We start from the raw sequence: 17,395 nt of genomic DNA, 5'->3' as shown, positions 1-17,395 counted from the left end.
TAAGGTATTTAAATATCTCCAAAGTATCTATCAAGAAGCACTTAGTACTTGAAAGTTTTTTGGGCTCTTATATGTCCTAAAAATTTTATTTCATATCATTTTTGCCTTTAACCATTATCTGTTATTAAGTTTGACTGGTAAAGTTTTCAGTAAGACTACATAATTAACTATCAAACTTAATGATAAATAACAACCACGGTATTTTTGCTATAAAGATAAATTTTAGGGCATATAAGGGCCAAAAAAATTCAGATGCTAGGTGCTCCTTCATGAATACTTTCAAGGTGTTTCAACACCTTATCTCTAAAATAATCAACTTCTGTTTTTTCTTTTGCAAAGAAATCAAAACAGTACAAAAGATTATAATGCAAAAGATTATTATTAATGTGAGAGTTAGTTAACTAATTTAAATATATTAAGAAAACTAATCAAGTTATTTATTTGTAATAAATAAATATCGTCTTATTCAAAATACCCTTGCTAATAATTACTATTTGATGAATCATTTAACATATGTAACTACTACAATAACTAACTTGAAAAAATAGATAAATACAGCAGACAAAATAATTAAAATATTATATTTAAAATTAAATTAAATATCAAACTAGATTTTATGATAAGAATTGGAAGTAGCATAAAAAAAGTGAAGAACGATCCAAAATGAAACTACCTTGTTTTAAAATGATTGGTGCGTGTTATTTTAAAACGAAAACATATCTTTTAGAAATAATACTGTAGTAATTGCACCGTGGACATAAGGGTCTTTATGACACAATTAATAATTCAATTTATTTTCAATTAGGCCTTCTTTTAGCCTCTTCAGGGGTTATTACGTTATATTCTTAATAGCTCAACACATGTACTTTTCACCTATTTTTGCATTCATAGTGCAAGAGCAAGACTTTACTATTCAAGCTGCATTATATACTCATCATCAATACATCGCAGGATTCATCATATATCAAAAGTTCAGTGTGAAATTTGAATGAGATAGATTATTTAAAATGCAAATAATTAGGAATTAAATAGGTACTTAGTACCTGAGATTATAAAAAATCGGAACCACCTAAAGAGACGTTATTTTGAAGAAGTTCATGGTATCCCATATCCATCCCCTCCTGAAAATTTTCGAGACTCGACAAATATGGGATGAGACAAAATCCATATCGAGAGGGGGTGTTCCATCCTAAATTCATATGTCTGTATTTATAATTAGTTTATTTCTAAACACATTTTTAATATTTAATTTCCAAAACATGACTCTAAATCCATAATTTCTAATGTATTAAGTATGAAGGCATTTGAATATATTTTTCTATTTTGTTTTTTAAGTTTTAGTAATGCTAAAACAGTTTTTTGATTGAAAAAAATGCTAAAGCTGTTCAGTTGATGCTGGAGCTGGGAGAACCAAAGTTTTGCCGAGGCTAAACATTGAAGAATGAAATCACGTTTTCGATAAGGCTATGAGGTTAACGCATTAAGTAGAATACTAACTAGAGTAATAAAAACTGTTTTTGAATGCTTTGCAAAATTAAATTGTGTTAACTTCCCTTGTTTAATTGAAAATCAATTTTTCACATAAGAAATAAACTCTCTTAAGACTTTCATGAAAAAATGTCAAGACTTGAAAAGGTTAAAATACTAGCATTGAAGGTCCTTTCTAGTATCCCTTAAATTTGGTCCTTGTAATTTGCAATAAGCCCTACAATACCATACAATTTTTCTTCTAGTTTTGTTATCCTTAAAACAGTAATTCAGCATGATTTTCCACAAGTCGTTGCAGGAAATGTCAAGAACTCCCCTGCAATCAATCTTATTATGATGCCATTAAAAGCAAGCAGATGTACTCCATGACAAAGTTCTGGGTAAATTTCAGATAAAATCAATAAAATAGACCTTCAAATACTCATAATATCATTATAATGTGCTGAGTTTTTGAATCCAACTAATACATGTTGGCAATCTGCAGAAGGTGAGAGGTTAGCTTGAGTGGTTGAGAAAACATAGGCATATGATCTGAGCCTTCAATCACTTTGACATCATCAAATGGAAGAGATCTCTGAATCATCCAATTTTGGAGGTCCTCTGTGATCAAGTCGTCATTCTCACATTTGATAAATATTTTTGGTACTCTTCCATTTCTGCTACTTGTGACAGCTGTTTCCTTCCTCAATAATTCAGCATCATTATAGATTGGCACAGGCCTCACCAGTGACAATGCAAGTGTCAAATCCTATCATTTGGGCATTGATTAATTTCACTTACACAAAAATGCTTTGTCCTTGGAATAATACCATGTGTTGTTATTAACAAAGGAGAGATTAACTATGTCCATTTCTAATGGTCCATTTGATATGCTCTAGACATGATCATATAATTTTTATATTTTGTTTGTTTGATAAAACACATGACCATATAATTGCTAACAAAATTAATTATGAGTTTAGGACTTGTTTGATGATGCAGATAATGTATTATATAAGCTTATATATCATCATTTTCTTATTTTAAATGTCATACTACTACTTTTGATTCTTCATATAAGATCTCTAATTACCAACTGATTTGATATTAAGAATCGGAGATCATATTAATTATAATTCTATCAAATCTGATCAAATGTTCTGGTCAATCTCTAACTTTGGAGGGAGAGAGAGAGAGAGAGAGATTACCTCTGGTGAGGATAATTGATACATACGGGTTGCCATGAATTTGGGCCCAACAAGTCTTGCAGTGGGAGGGTTAGTGGGCCCATCTTCAAAGAAAAATTGCGTGTCCATCAATGAAATGTTTCTTCTGCTCAGCTGCAACAATATAATTATTCTTTTAATCGATGCAAAATTCATAAACCAAAATATTTTCAATAAAATATGGTACAATTATAATACTCCTCCGATCCTAAATATAAGACCCTTATACACACTAGTATAAGGGTCTTATATTTAGGACCGAAGGAGTACTTCACATCCTCATACATGCCCATTCAAAATCCACAATCCAATTTTCTTTTGGACAGAGATGAAAAATAATCTTGTACAATACATAAGTCATACTATATATGACTCACAAAACAATACAATTTGCATATGACGTATAAATGATAGCCTATGCATATTTCACATTCTTTTTAGCACACATGTTCAGCACATTCAAATCCGTGGATTAGTTCAATTTGTTTCAGATAAAACTAGATGCATGGTATTTTTTAATCATAAGGAAATTGATTAAATGTATGCAGTAATATGAACTTAATAAAAGAAGGGACAGCAATAGCAAGGAATTAGAATCAAACAACAGCACCAACAGACAAACCATCATATATAGCAAAACGTCATGCTTTATAGAAATAAGTCAAGGTAGCCTTATGCAATACAGAGGATTAAGATGTAGTTATGTTAAGCAAGGTACTCAAAACCAGAGTGGTCAATTAACACCAACCAGCCGAGTTAACTGAGTTGCACTGGTTCGTTCAATTACTGATTCAATCAAAATTCCAGCCCAATTAGAGGACGAGGTGGGTCAACTTTTTAGTTATGATACTAAGAATTACCTCAGAGAGAACAGCAGGATAGGAGAGGTTTTGGCTAAGAACATAAGCGGTAGCAAAAACTGCAACTGATATTTTATGAGGAAACTTCTCCATGGCAACAGAAGTAGACACCCCTCCTAAACTATGTCCGACCAGGATCACTTTCTCCTTTGCCGGAACCGACTCCATGAAGACCATCAATGGCTCATAGTAATCAGAAATGGAACGTATCTGATTCACTTGCTTGGGGTTTATTCCAGAAGCCCCCAAGTCAAGCGTTGTCACATTATGACCCTTTGATCTCAACAGAGTGGCCACCTTGTACCAGCACCACGCACCGTGACTTGCTCCATGGATTAATACAAAGTGCTTCGTCTTCTTTCCATAATCACCAGACGCTGAGAAAGAAGGCAAACTTGTGAGAAGAACAAGAAGAAGAAGAGGAAGAATCAGCAGAGAGTTATTCTTCCTTTCCATTGCTTGATCCTCAGTCCTACCCTTTTGTCTCTTTCTTTGATAGATCTTTTGGTGGTGCATTATCAGAAAGTGGAGAGATCCGAAATGGGTTTATATTAGAAAAGAAGAATAGATTGTATGAGACAAATTGTTAATAAACCTTTGACTTGATTCTCATTGTTTGTGGTTCATATCCATTATTAATATAATGTTCATGTTGATGTTAATACAAGTTGTGGTTTATTTATTTATTTATTTTGGTTAAACGTAATCTGAGAAAATATATCTCGTTGACTTAACGTTGGCTGTTAATACACAAGCTTTATATCCACACTCATCATCAAGTTACTGCAAGGAGGATCAGTCAATAAATCGTTGGAAACAGTGAGTCAGATCATGATCAAATGGGAACCAGACCAGTAATAATTAAAATTCAATTAAAAATATGTATAGCTGACTATGAAAAAAAGGTAATATTTAAATAAGAAAGACTATAATTTTTTTAAAGCTCAATATGTAATTTTCTGACTGAGGTTCTTTCTCTGCAACTCTGAAGAATTAGAAAATTAGATTTTTAAAATAATCATAGACAAAAGATTCCATCAACATGTGCATCTTTGCCTTCAAAAATAGTTAAGCTTTTTCCTCATACCAAACCAAGAGTAATAGTTCGACAATGATCAACGGTAAAATTCAGAAAAATGGACTCTCTGAGTCTGATATTTTGAAGGGGCTTAAATGGGTATCAACTATGCCTCAACTGATTGAGATTGCTACGAAAGAAAACAAACAAACAAACAGATTGAGTCTAGAGACTGAGGAGAAATTCAAAGTTTTACCTTCCATCAGCAAGTTCTTCCTTGAACGGAGCAACCCACGTAAGTAAAAGTATAGCTTCCTACAGCAAAGAAATCAATTCGAATGAGACCGATTAAAAACCCCGCCCCAAGAAAAAAAAGAATCCTAAACGGCCAAATCGCAGAACTTACCAGAATATATTAGGCTAGCAGCGAACAACGACGGTGAGTCATGACAGACTGAGGAGAGCGACAGGAAGGGCGATGAGACGAGGTCACGAACAGCAGCGAAGTTCGACGCGAAGGCCTATGAGCCTGGAGAGGTTCGTATCCGAAACCGGGGGCCTAAGGAAGAAGCCAGCATTTGATTATTGTCTGAATCAGAGACTCTCCTCTCTAAAAATATTTTCAAAAAGTATTTTTAAGGGTTGTCAACATTTTTTAGTTTTACCCATGTGGACATTTTGATCTGTCTAGCCTAACTGGTTACCTGGAGCAACCCAATTATGTGCTTACATGGAATGGCATTCTTTTTGGAGAGAATTATAGTCAAAAAGGAAAAAAATTACAAAATAAATCTTAGAGGTTATTATTCTCCGCTGCAGGACTTATCATTACAGGATACAGGCTACTCAAGTTGTTATTAAGATCTTTTAGTAATTATTTCTCTTCTGTAGAACTTGATTGTAATTCTCCTTATTTTTTAATAGTATAAAATACAAAGTAAGTATTGAGAGTTCTGTCTTAATTTATATAAATATACTTGTGAACATTTAATATAAGCAACTCTAAACAAGCCTAAAACGAGTTAGATTTCCATCAGATTAGCAATTTGCCCGAACTGGTTAAATATTGAGTTATCGATTTTTTTGGGTCAATTTGATTTTAAGTGCGATGCTCATCATTAATACGATATTAAAACAATTTGTGCTTGATTTACTAAAAGTAGCACTTTGAAGTATCTTTCTAAGTGCATTTCGTATTTTAGAATATTTTGTGATTCATCAATCACTTTTTTTGTGAATTCAACACCCTAAATATTTTGTACTATAATTTTGCCCTTAAAATATTACTTTTTTTTTGGAGCAATTATGCCTTTAAGAAGTAATTTTTTTCAGAGTAATTTTAATCCCGTCATTAACACCTCAAAAAAATCCGTTAGAAGAATGTATAATAAGTACCCTAAAGTAATTTTTTTTATTTTTTAAGGTTCTAGACATGCCGGAAAAATTATTTCAAAGTATTGAATGCACTGTAAAATATTTTAGAAAGTTAGACATACTTGAAAAAATAATTGAGAATGCTAGATAAACCACAAAATATTTTAAAACATTGAATGTAACTGAATTTTCAAGGTGTTTGATTAATGTTAACCATTATTTATTTATTTAACATTCCTTTTACATGGCAAAAAAAAGGGGTTAGAGTGCATCCATCATTAGAAGGTTCTTGACTTAGTGCATGCACTTGAGAGGGAGACTCATAAGGATTAGGTTCAAATTGAAAATTAGTATAGGATTTTTTTTTTTTCTGTTTGGCCTTTTTGTGAAGAAATACTTTGAATGTTTCTAGCCACCAAAAAAATATTATTTTGTGCATCCAGCATCATTAGTATTTTTTTAATTTTGGTGCTGGATGCACCAAAAAATATTTTTTCGATGTTGAACATATTCAAAAAAATATTTTGAGATACTAGATATACCAAAAAATACTTTAGATGCTAGATGCACTTTAAAAAAAAATTTCATGGTGTTAAATGCACACAAAATACTTCATGGTACTAAATATACCTGAAAAAATATTTCAAAGTACTAGATGCACTCATGCACCTTAACTCAAATATATCCGGTTGACTTAATTTAAGATAATACAATGGCTGTTGAGACAGCTGAACAGCTAATTGTGTTGGTAAAGGAATAAAAAGAATATTATTATTTAATATACTTTTGGGGTCAAGTCGGCCACTTTTAAGGGTTAACGTTTCTATAGAAGTTTCCAGATTGATTGAGCCAAAATGTATCATCCTTGGTGAAATCCTCGCTCATCCCTGATGTGTTTTACCTTGAAAACATTGATACGGGAATGGGATTTAGGCCTAATCGGAAAAACTTTTTAATTTTAATTTACAAAATACGAGATAAATATGTCAGAAGAGTTTTTTTCTCAACTTACATGAAACGTACTTTTAATCGTGGTGGCAAGCAGGGTGTTAAGAAGTATTTGGACTAGCTTTTTAGAAGTAATCTTATGATATACAAAATAAATATGTGAGAAAAACTTTATCCAAATTGAATAAAAAGACTTCTTTTAAATTATTATGGGGTTGCCAAACTCCCCCTCTGATTCATTCTTATAATAATGATGATAGGTATTCTGAAATTCATCGTTGATGCTAATATGTACGTTCACTTTCAAGCCTTCTCAGATAATATGAAACATGAGATCAACATCAACAATCTAGTTACAGATTAAAGTAGAATTTCAAATGGGATTTTTATACTTTCAAGATCTCACAGTCAATTAAAACTTTAATTAAACTAGCTCCATCACAACTTTTCCTTAATGTAAATTAGCCACACAAAAAAAGGTTGGACCAAAATATTAAATAAATAATTAAGTAGATAAGAAGTAATTAAACAAAGTAAAAAAAAATATCAACTTTTGCGTTTTTCTAATGGGAAATGGATATATAGCTTGCCCGCATCAATTGTAATAGTTTCTGTGTCCTCTTGTCAAAAATGAAATGAAAAACGGATATATCCTTCGCAAGGGAAATAGCACAAAAGATTAAAAAGTTGAGTGACGTGCCAAATTTATGATGGCATACTCACTGTAGTAATCAGCTTTGTTTATATATACCATATCCATCTCCAATCTTTAATATAAAAACTAAATAACAAATTTGAAAATAATTATTTATTTGTCACAATCGTGAATTAGTTTTCCTAAATTATCACCTTTAATCTCATGCATTTGATCATCAGAATTAGTCTTTAATAAAATCCCTTAAAATTAATATGAATATTTTGAGAAAATAAAAGACAAAATAAATTGAAATTTTATATTTACGATAAAATTCAACCTCCAACTACTTCTTCGTATTAAAGACCCTCTAAAGCCCAACAACACACCTGAATTACAATATCACATTCACCAGGATGAACTTGAATGAACCATATTCCACTTGCATAGCAATTGATGATTAGGGAATATCAATTTCCTGGCACACCATTTTTCATGGGCAGATTAAATCATACAAGGCAATAATAACAATTAAAACCTCTCCATGAGGCAGGCAAGAGAATTCAGCAGCCTCGGATTTGAGATGCCCAATTAAACCTTTCATAATAGTCATGATATTGGACGGTGTTACAAATTAAGACAATGGAAAGATCAGTATGTATTAATTATGGCTACCCAACCACCCCATAAAGAAAATAATTACTGCAAATTAACACCCTAGTAGTACTAGCACAAAATAATCCCCCCAAAGAAAAGAAGAAAAAAACTCTAGCCTACAACAAAAGATACAATGACAATCACTATACCCTAAATAAAACTTTCCAACTTCCTTGATATAATGGGATGGGGTGGCCGGAAAGTCTCCAGCCTCAAGTTAGAGTTTGACCGAATCTCACTCAAGACAGCGTCTCCCTTCTCCACTTTTATTGCTTCCAATGTGCTTCCAAGAACATCGGCTGCGAGTTGAATTTCTAAGAGCTGGCCTTGCTCCTCTCCGCCTTCACGTGATAGTAGTTGGCCGATCTCTTTCAAAGAGACAACGTTTTCCATCACAACTCTGGCAAAAATTCGGCCTAGAAATTCAGGGGCTCTCGGGGCATCATTAACGGCATCTTCCAGATCACTTAGAACAGATTCGAATCTAGAAAGGGAAAAATAATGACATGGTGAGATTATATGCAATAACCATTTTTCTTTGATAACCAGAAGACTTTGAACTAATTCCCACCCTTGGATAAGCTGAGCCTGACTCAAGGTGCCATCCTGAGACTTTGTAAGGCTCACTAGTAATTTGGCCAAAAGATCTCTTTCCGTGTCCTTTCTCTCAAAGGAGTCCGTGACCCATAAAGAAATCATCGAAGGATGATAGCTGGGAGACTTTAAATCTTTGACACACTGCGCAACTTCTTTTACATCTCTAGCACTGGAAATCATAGCTTTCAGTCAGAAAGACATGTAACAAACTCAATGGATGGAAAACAACTTGATCACTACAACATTAACGGACTAGGAGAACCGTATATGTTGTTCAACACACTCAAAAAAAAAAAAAAGGTAATAAAAGCTGAGAGCGTAACATTGAACTCAAATCACATAACAACACAATTAAAAAACCACCAAAAAGCAGTGGTGTTCGTTAGAAGTTTGTGCCTGTATTTTGTCCCTTTTGTTCACTACAAACATTGTAACTCACATATAAATGACATTACACTAGTTGGAAAATCATAAGCAGCAGTAATTTCTGCAACCTTCTTAAGAAAAATGAAAGTAGAGCAGTCCCGACTAAGCAACTAAAACCAGTACAGAGTACAGACAGTACGAAGCACACGACTGACAAGTTAGCATCCAGATATCAACAATAAATTGTGGCACAGACAAATTGCTTACTATTCAATATTAAAATTAACTATATAGTTATTTAAACAGCGTTTGCAACCATAATTTCAATGGAAGGGAGAATACTTTTAGCAGGTTCTTTGTTCCATGGTATGCACCATTGCAGATTGAAACATCAATGCGTAGCAAACATAATGATATAGTTCAAAATAGCAACATGAAGTATAAAATGCTGGATTTCATGAGCCAGGCATCCGCTGAAATGGAAGATGCCTCATAAACTGTGGCATCTGCATCAGGTCCTCGTTCCCTTAACCAGAACACATTACTGGCAGTTTTATATCAATATGAACATTTTAAACAGAGTCAATGCAAAGTATTACGTAACATGTGCAAGTCATCTGCTTGTGGCAGCAGACGTAACAAATCAAATAGCTATGGCTCCACATTAAACACGCATTTTGTTCACAATAAGTTACAATTCAACTTAACTAAGAACCATTTTTCCCATTAAACGTCATAACCATACCTGCACAATATCTATCTGCCCTTGCAATAAGATGAAGTCTGATAATTGATAAGGATAAGTAATTCAAGATAAGGTTTATGAATCCAACAAATACAATGACACAGAATGAGGGCAATTCCTTGTCACCGAGAAAACGCTGAGAGAGAGTGCTCAAAACCTTCTCTCATAGGGGAATAACATGCCCTCGTTAAAATCCAAGAAATAAAGAAAAATGGGGAAAACGTTGCACCAAGCCAGCATACAGCAGAGCGAGGAAAGGCATACAATGGCAACGAAAGATAGAACAGGCTAGATGAAAGAAAACAATACCTGTAGTATTCTTTAATTGCCGCCATGGACATGTCCTGCAATCGTTCTGCTGGCAAAACCTTCTCCAACGACACATTCTCAGAGACAGCAGATCCTTGAACTCCAGGAGTTAAAGTTGCAACTGGTCTCTCTTGACTCCGGTCTGCATTTCTCGACTCCCTATTACCATAATTAATATTACGCTCCTGAACAGCTGATTGGTCATGAGCAGTTGGACCAGCAAATCTATCTGGTCCATGTCTTGTCATTTGATCTTCTCTACTGCTATACAGAGTACGCTCTGATGAATTGCCATGACCATTCAGAACAGATGTCATTCTTCGAGAATCTGCACCTGGGTGCAAATCAGGAACAGAACTTGGAATCACAGCTGGCCCTCTAAAGGACATTCCTCTTGCAAGACCACCTTGTGGTCCCAAGGTTATTGAATCATCACCTAAAGGTCTTTGAGGCAAAGTAACAGACAAATTTCTAGCCTCATATGATAGTCTATTGTCTTGACGAACATCCTGAGAACCACCACTGCGAACCTGTGGCGCACGCAGCCCCATAGGGGTGTTAGTAGGAGAAAACATAGACGACCCTCTTGGACTAAAATCCATAGGCATCCTTCTTGATGATGCAGCATTGCCTGGACCGCGTCCTAGCCTACCAGTTTGGGCCTGCCTCTCTTGGGCAGCATCCCTGTGAACCTCCTCAATCTTTTTCGGACCCTCAACTTTCCGTTTCTGTTGCCATCTATTCTTTCTCAAATCAATAGCATCCTTCAACATGAATCTCACTCGAGAAGATAAATTCATGTTCTTTGATAACAATATCATCCTTTCAAAATATGCATCCATGTGTTCCTTGGCTTTGGGATGATCAATTATCTCCCCAATAGTACTCATCAGCTTGCACAAAGCCTCAATATCTTCCTCATCAGGGTCCTCATACGATCCCAGTAACTTCTTGATGCACTCATGCATTATCCTCTCTGTCAACATTTTTTTCTTATATAATTCTCCAATCAATCTTATATTACCTAACATGCGCCTTCTTGCCTTAATTCGTTTCTCTTCCCTCTCTTCAGCAGACTGCTTGACCTCACCCTCATCATTCTTATTAGCTTCTTCTTGCTCTCTTTCACCCCTCTCAAATTCCTCTTGGCACTTGTTTAACAATAATCTCTTAAAAGTTATCTTTTCATTGTCTTCACCAAAATCTGGCAACACAGCAGCTAGATGTAGGCAGAAATTGGCATACATTTCACAGAAGGTTGGCTCCATTAGAGCTTTCTCAAATATTTGAGAGATTACACCATTAAGCGTGTCAGTATTGTCAATATTCACCGCTTTAACCTGCTCAAAAAGTCTATCAAAATTCTGAGGAGTTAACTTGTTCAGAATGGCCTTCAACTGCCTCTGCTTTGCTTGTTCCTCATCTGTCACCTTACCCACCTCATACTTTCTCTCAGCCTTGTGCATCACCTGAAGTGGGGTTTGAGGAGACGGAATTAAACCCCTCTGCTGGAAGTTAGTTGCTCGTTGCCACCTCTCACCATCAGGGCTATTCTTTTGCGTAACTCCCTGATTTCCCATTGACTGCATCGGTCCAGAAAGGATTCCTCCAGCATACTGCAGAGGTGCCTGCGCACGGGGGTTCCTCAAAACACCAAAATTGCCTCCTTGACCAGGTCGAAATCCAGCATTACCTCCAAAGCCATCCATACGAATGTCACGTCCTGAATTAAAAGGTCCAGGGATTTTACCCCACCGGTCTTCTTCAAAACGCCCAGACCCGTGTCGGTCCATTCGAGACATCCCACCAGACCTATCCATAATTCTTCCTGGACTAAGATGTGAGTCACGTTCAACATGAGAACCAGTAACATTTGAATTCATCAGAGCCTCAGCAATGTCTGCTGTAATTTCAAAGCCCTCAGGAAGATCAACATATTGCTCTTCAAATTTCAAAAGGAAATCTCTGGAGTATTTTTTCGCTGTAAGTTCACTCCCATCACTGACCTGTTGAGTTGTACCCACAACTTCTAATTTTGGGGAAGACATGTCAGCAGCATCCTCCCAGTCATCAGGCTCAGCATTGTCATGTCCATCTTTCACAGTTGCAATAGCATCTGATTGAGCAGCCTCATTAGGCAACTGCTTTAACCTTCTCGGAGAAGTAATTTCTTTGCTCTCTGTACTCACAACTTCTTTCTTTTCCTCAGGTCTCTTGTATGCATTATAAAGATCAGAAGTTGACCCAGCAGCATCTGCTTTCTGAAGGGTCTCCTTTCTTTTCTTCTTTCCTTTGGCTATAGTTTTCACCTTGTTTGGCTCCAAAATAGGTCTATCCTTGTTAAATGATGTTGGAAGGGAAACTGAGCCACTCTCAGCATTCTCTGAACAATCCTTGTTATCAGATGCAGAAATAGATTCATTACTAACTGTACTATCATTTCTATTTAAAGAGATATCTCTAGAATCCAAATCATCTGCGGTAGACACACCTAAACTATCGCTTGTCATCTCACATGCTGATCTACAATCTGTAGATTCATCCTGCAATTCCGGTCTCTGTTGTACATCTTGCAATTCCTTTGCTGCGCCTTGTTTTCTTTCTTCAAATTTCATCCCATCACCATCACCTTTTTGTTTAAATACTTCAGATCCATCATTTTTATTACCCATTTCAAAAACATCCATCTTTTCCGGTTTATCCTGCTGTGATGATTCCTCTAGCTTCTCATGCTCATGATTTTCCAAGCCATCAACAGCTGAAGCACCAACTCCTTCAGCTGGAATGCAAACAAAATTTTCAGCAGAAGGGTCAATGTTCATTTCATTGGCATCAGGAACAATACCACTGTTAGCTGTAACTGATAACGCCTCTGGTGTGCTAGAGATATCTTCAGTGGTTATTGCTGCACAAGGCTTTGTTTTATTTCCCACAGTATCAGAAATTTCACGATCAGGCATAGCACTATCAACAGATTGAGAAGGTACACTAACCACAGCAGGAGATAGCACAGGAACCTGTGGGAATAACCAAAAAGAGAATATGGCACTTCATGTAAATTAAGATAAGATTAAAAATAAATAAAAAAGCAAGTTGACTATTAAAGCATTCAAGTACCTGATGCGAAGATTCCCCTCTCCTCCCTGTTTTCTTTTGATTATCTTTCATAGAGTTTGACCTGCTAAGAGATTCATTCCTTCTTCCTTCATTGTTGGACAAATCTGAGGCAGAATTGTCACTCAAAGAAGCTGGAGAAGGCATCAAGGGAGTAGATGCCAGCTTCTCAGCAGGCCCTGCAGCAGGTTGTTTTGGCAATGACCTTGCAGCAAAAGAATCGCTAGATGATTTAGACTGATGTAACAATGTCTCAGAACAATTATCAGACCCTTTCTGAGTCAAGCCAACATCAATAGATGCCCCTAAAGAGCTAGGAGATTCACTTGCTTTAACACCAGAGGTCCCACTTGGTTTGATGCCAGCATGAGTTAGTCCAGATATAGTTGATGAAATCCCTTTCTGCACGCCACGAGAATGTTCCAGATTTGGTGTTTCCCCGAGGCCATGAACAGAAGCACCAGTTTTATTAACAGGAAAGGAACCAATAGATAATTGATTGTTAAAACCTGCATTTTGGGGGCCTGGATTGACTGGATAATTAAATCTTGGTTGCTGAGAATTAGGAGTTATATGGCTGCTTGGTAAAGGAACAGAAGTAGGTGGAAAATAAAGAGAGCTGCTACTGTAAGTGCTAGATGGATAATAGTTTAAGGGATGAGAAGTGGCAAATGACTGAACAGGTTGAGGCTGAGAAGGAATACTAGGATAAGACCTGACACTTGATGAGGTGCCATCTGAATGTGAATCTTCCTTTTTCTCAAAATCCAGCCTCAGCTCTTCATGTGTCTCAGGATGAGTAATCTTGACAGTGGTAGTTTTGCGGGGACCAGCAAATTTTCCACCTTGCTGCATGGGATATTGTGGGTTCAGGTTAACACCCATGCTACCTAACTGATGGGGCAATTGAGGACTCATTTGAGAACTGAAACTTAAGTTTTGGCCTTGATGCATAATTCCCTGTGGATGAATAGGCAGAGGTTGAAGACCTGGAACAAAAACCTGTTGTTGTACTTGTGCAACATTTCCCATAGGTAAATGCATTGGTATAGGCATCTGAAGAGATGCTGCTGACATTCCCTGAGATAGAATCTGTGGGTTAGGACCACCAAACTGTACAGGTGCCTGTGATTGGTGATGATATGGCATTGCTGTTGAAATCCCAGTCATGGCAACAGATGGCTTTTGCACCTGGCTTGATGGGGGCAAAGCTGATGCCTGCTCCTCCTTTTTCACCTTGTTCACTGAATGAGCTTCCCCAGCATTACATTGGTCAGTAACACCACCATCATTCCGTGGTGGTAGCTGTTGTGGAGGTGTTGGCGCTGAAGGTGCAGATCTAAAAGAATCATGACGAGCCTGAAAAATAAGATCAGACAACAAACTATTATTTCCAACGTACAGAAGACAAAATGTAGCTACCATTTACGATTCAGCTTCTGAAACTCAAGGAGTCTGCAGTGGCAATAAATCCATATTGTGACACAAAAATACAAGAGATTGCATGAATAAAGAATAAACCTGCCTACCTGGCCTCTTTTCTGCTCATCCAAATTTGGAGGAGCTGAGCTTGTGCGTGCAGGAACCTAGTTATCATAAAATGAACACAATCAATTATGCTGACTGAAAAATCTAAGCAAAAGGCAGTGTACAAATACTTCAGGCACATAAAAAATAACCGATAAGAAACATACTGAAATCCCATTCATGAAACCGGGGCTAATGGACCCAAATTGAAAAGCAAATGGCTTGGATGAATCTCCAGGGGCTGCATAAATTATAATCATAATTAAAAAAAAATAGACATGAAAATTCAAACAGTTCAGTCTTACAGGGCATAGGTGAGAAAAGTAAATAAATTCTAATTTAAAAAAAAAAATGCAATGTGAGCGTATGAGGATTTCTTGCTCGTCCATGTACTGAGTACAAAGCATGCGCGGTCACATACCCTTGGTAGGGGTTGTAGGAGCTGCTGTATCAGAATTTATGGTGGTAGGTCGAGGAGCTGGAGCCTTTGGAACAACTCTGAAGCTCTTCTGTACAGATGAGGCTTCAGATGACTTGGCAGCTGCATTTGTACCTGGCGCATCAGAGGCTCCTGCCACACCACATGAATGAAGGTCATAAAGAATATTCGCAATCATCATATACCATACACTCGCTGACATAAAATTACAATAAGGCCGAGGCATGCACTCATGCGCGTAATTCCACCGGATAACATAATCAAACAATAAATGCAAAGCAGAACAAAACCAACGTCCCCCACCCCCTAAAACAGATAACCAAAACAAAAAGAAAAAAAAGAAGAGAAAATATCAAGCATACCAGGTGATTGTTGTAAATGAGCGCCATTTGGTATCGTCCGGCCTGTAGAAGCACTATTAGACTCGGCTGAATTCACAGGGGGAGGGTTTACCCTAGATTGCCCACCATGTGGATTATTAGACCTCTTAAAACTAGGACAAGCAAGAAGCAAAGTTAATAAAACAGAGGAGTACACCGGTTGAGGACGATAGAAAAACACTAGTCACAGAACTCCAGTTTCCCAATCTGACACAATCCTCCCAGTCAAGAAAACACAATTCTACATAGAAACAGAGAAATTACGCCCCTCGCATTCACACAATCCAACAAAAAATGCAAGAAAATAAAACTCGCGGACCCCAACCTACCTCCGATTAGAGGGCTGTGAGGAACCCGAAGTGATCCCGGGAGAAGGCGCGGGCCCGCCGCCACCGCCCTTAACGTACGTGCCTGAGGAACCTCGCTGCTGATGGAAGCTCCCTGATCGCCCGGATTTACGGTAATGATTGTCGCTCTTATCGGACCTTGATTGATTGACGGACATATATCCCAATTCGTACTTGCTCAACAGACACAATCAGAAAACCGGAAAAAATAATAAAAGAAAAGGAAAAGAAAGAAACAAACTCCTCTCTCTCAAAATTTCCCTGCAACCAACCAAACAGATCCACAATATTGTAAAAATCAAACCTTCAACAATTCAAACACATCAATTACCATCAACCCGTAAACACAAACACAGTGAAACAGAAAGGGGGTTGTAGAAGGAAGCACCTGCACAGTGAAGCGTGGTGGATTAGGGTTTTATTGGGTCGTAATGGCAGTGCAAGACGAAGGGGCTGATAGATAAAAAGAGCAGGGAGGAAAAAGAAAAAAGAAAAAAAGAAAAAGAGAAGAGAGGGGGAGGAAGAAAGAGAAAACGAAGCCAAACAGGCAAGCAGGATGATTTCGTAGGAGAGAGAAATTAGAGAGAGAAAGAGAACATGAGGTAACAAAACAGAACACTGTAAGGGCTTATAAGAGTGGTCAAAAGGAGGTAGGTTTTTCGGGAGATCACCAGTAATCGAATAGCGGGCGTTTTCAGTGAGACCTGTTCGCCCGGTTTATTTACTTCTCATCCTCTTTCATTTTTCCCCCCCAAATTCTTCAACATTCTGTCTTTGGTAAAAGTATGCCCGCCGCGCTAGTCTCTTTAGTATTACAATTTAGTCTTGAGCTATTTAATTTTGTGCAAATCTCACCCCTTTTTAATTTTATAATGTAATTATAGCATGGTTACTTTATATAAAAGTTGTTAATAATTTGATAAAAGGAATCAAAATTTTTAATTGCAATGTTTAAATGAAAAAGGAAACGATGATTTCAACTAAAAAAAGAATGAGATTGCACTGTATTTAAAATTTTATGGATAAAACTAACTCACTAGAAAGATTAAAATGTTGGATACATCTAAGAAATAAGATTGGATTGTTGTGTGCTAATTTGCCCTCTATGTAATAAAAAGAAGAAATTGGTAAAGAATATATCCTATTGATTGTAATTTTAGTTATATAAAGATATCTTTAGCTTTGAAAATTTTTACATATAATCTAATACAGATTGCACATAACTAAAGATAAATTATACAAACTCAGCAATGTTTCATGCACACAATATGTCATGTCAAACTTAACTCTAAAATTCTATCCAAACATGACAGGTGATACTGTTACAAAACAATTTGTCTAACAGACTTATATATATTACAACCAATAATCTAACCAATTTTTAATA

General features: G+C 36.4%; 2 protein-coding genes across 3 annotated transcripts; both read right to left on the bottom strand.

The window, feature by feature from the left end:
- Window positions 1–1,862: 1,862 nt before the first annotated feature.
- On the bottom strand, window positions 1,863–5,139 carry LOC114734540 (salicylic acid-binding protein 2). Its single transcript, XM_028922155.1, has 5 exons — window positions 4,978–5,139; window positions 4,828–4,886; window positions 3,554–3,930; window positions 2,676–2,807; window positions 1,863–2,236 (listed from the first exon to the last, which is right to left on the bottom strand). Exons 2-5 carry the CDS (start codon window positions 4,832–4,834, stop codon window positions 1,949–1,951), a joined length of 804 nt encoding a protein of 267 aa, XP_028777988.1. The 5' UTR covers window positions 4,835–4,886; window positions 4,978–5,139; the 3' UTR covers window positions 1,863–1,948.
- Window positions 5,140–8,031: 2,892 nt separating this feature from the next.
- Window positions 8,032–16,612, bottom strand: LOC114734537 (eukaryotic translation initiation factor 4G). 2 transcript variants are annotated; one of them, XM_028922150.1, is made up of 10 exons: window positions 16,397–16,611; window positions 15,991–16,269; window positions 15,644–15,774; window positions 15,264–15,413; window positions 15,010–15,083; window positions 14,845–14,901; window positions 13,319–14,674; window positions 10,202–13,218; window positions 8,756–8,950; window positions 8,032–8,668 (listed from the first exon to the last, which is right to left on the bottom strand). In XM_028922150.1, exons 2-10 carry the CDS (start codon window positions 16,164–16,166, stop codon window positions 8,335–8,337), a joined length of 5,490 nt encoding a protein of 1,829 aa, XP_028777983.1. In that variant the 5' UTR covers window positions 16,167–16,269; window positions 16,397–16,611; the 3' UTR covers window positions 8,032–8,334. The 2 variants fall into 2 exon arrangements, with proteins under 2 accessions (XP_028777983.1, XP_028777985.1); XM_028922152.1 differs by having other exon boundaries at window positions 8,335–8,668; window positions 15,644–15,735; window positions 16,397–16,612.
- Window positions 16,613–17,395: the final 783 nt, after the last annotated feature.

Source organism: Neltuma alba, unplaced genomic scaffold (assembly GCF_004799145.2).
Source record: "Neltuma alba isolate B1F8T4 unplaced genomic scaffold, ASM479914v2 tig00013108_pilon, whole genome shotgun sequence".
Taxonomy (NCBI): Eukaryota; Viridiplantae; Streptophyta; class Magnoliopsida; order Fabales; family Fabaceae; genus Neltuma; species Neltuma alba.
The sequence above is the reverse complement of the archived record's forward strand: the minus strand, read 5'-3'. Positions and strand labels throughout refer to the sequence as shown.

What these genes read in the sequence shown, in the direction of transcription:
- LOC114734540 (XM_028922155.1), bottom strand. An exon ending in ATCCTGCTGTTCTCTCTGAG is followed by an intron (nt 2,808 to 3,553) that starts GTAATTCTTAGT and finishes ATATTGTTGCAG; the next exon opens with CTGAGCAGAAGAAACATTTC. An exon ending in ATCAATTATCCTCACCAGAG is followed by an intron (nt 2,237 to 2,675) that starts GTAATCTCTCTC and finishes CCCAAATGATAG; the next exon opens with GATTTGACACTTGCATTGTC.
- LOC114734537 (XM_028922150.1), bottom strand. Translation starts at nt 16,166, where the DNA reads ATGTCCGTCAATCAATCAAGGTCCGATAAGAGCGACAATCATTACCGT. An exon ending in TCACAGCCCTCTAATCGGAG is followed by an intron (nt 15,775 to 15,990) that starts GTAGGTTGGGGT and finishes TGCTTGTCCTAG; the next exon opens with TTTTAAGAGGTCTAATAATC. An exon ending in GAGGGGAATCTTCGCATCAG is followed by an intron (nt 13,219 to 13,318) that starts GTACTTGAATGC and finishes TTATTCCCACAG; the next exon opens with GTTCCTGTGCTATCTCCTGC.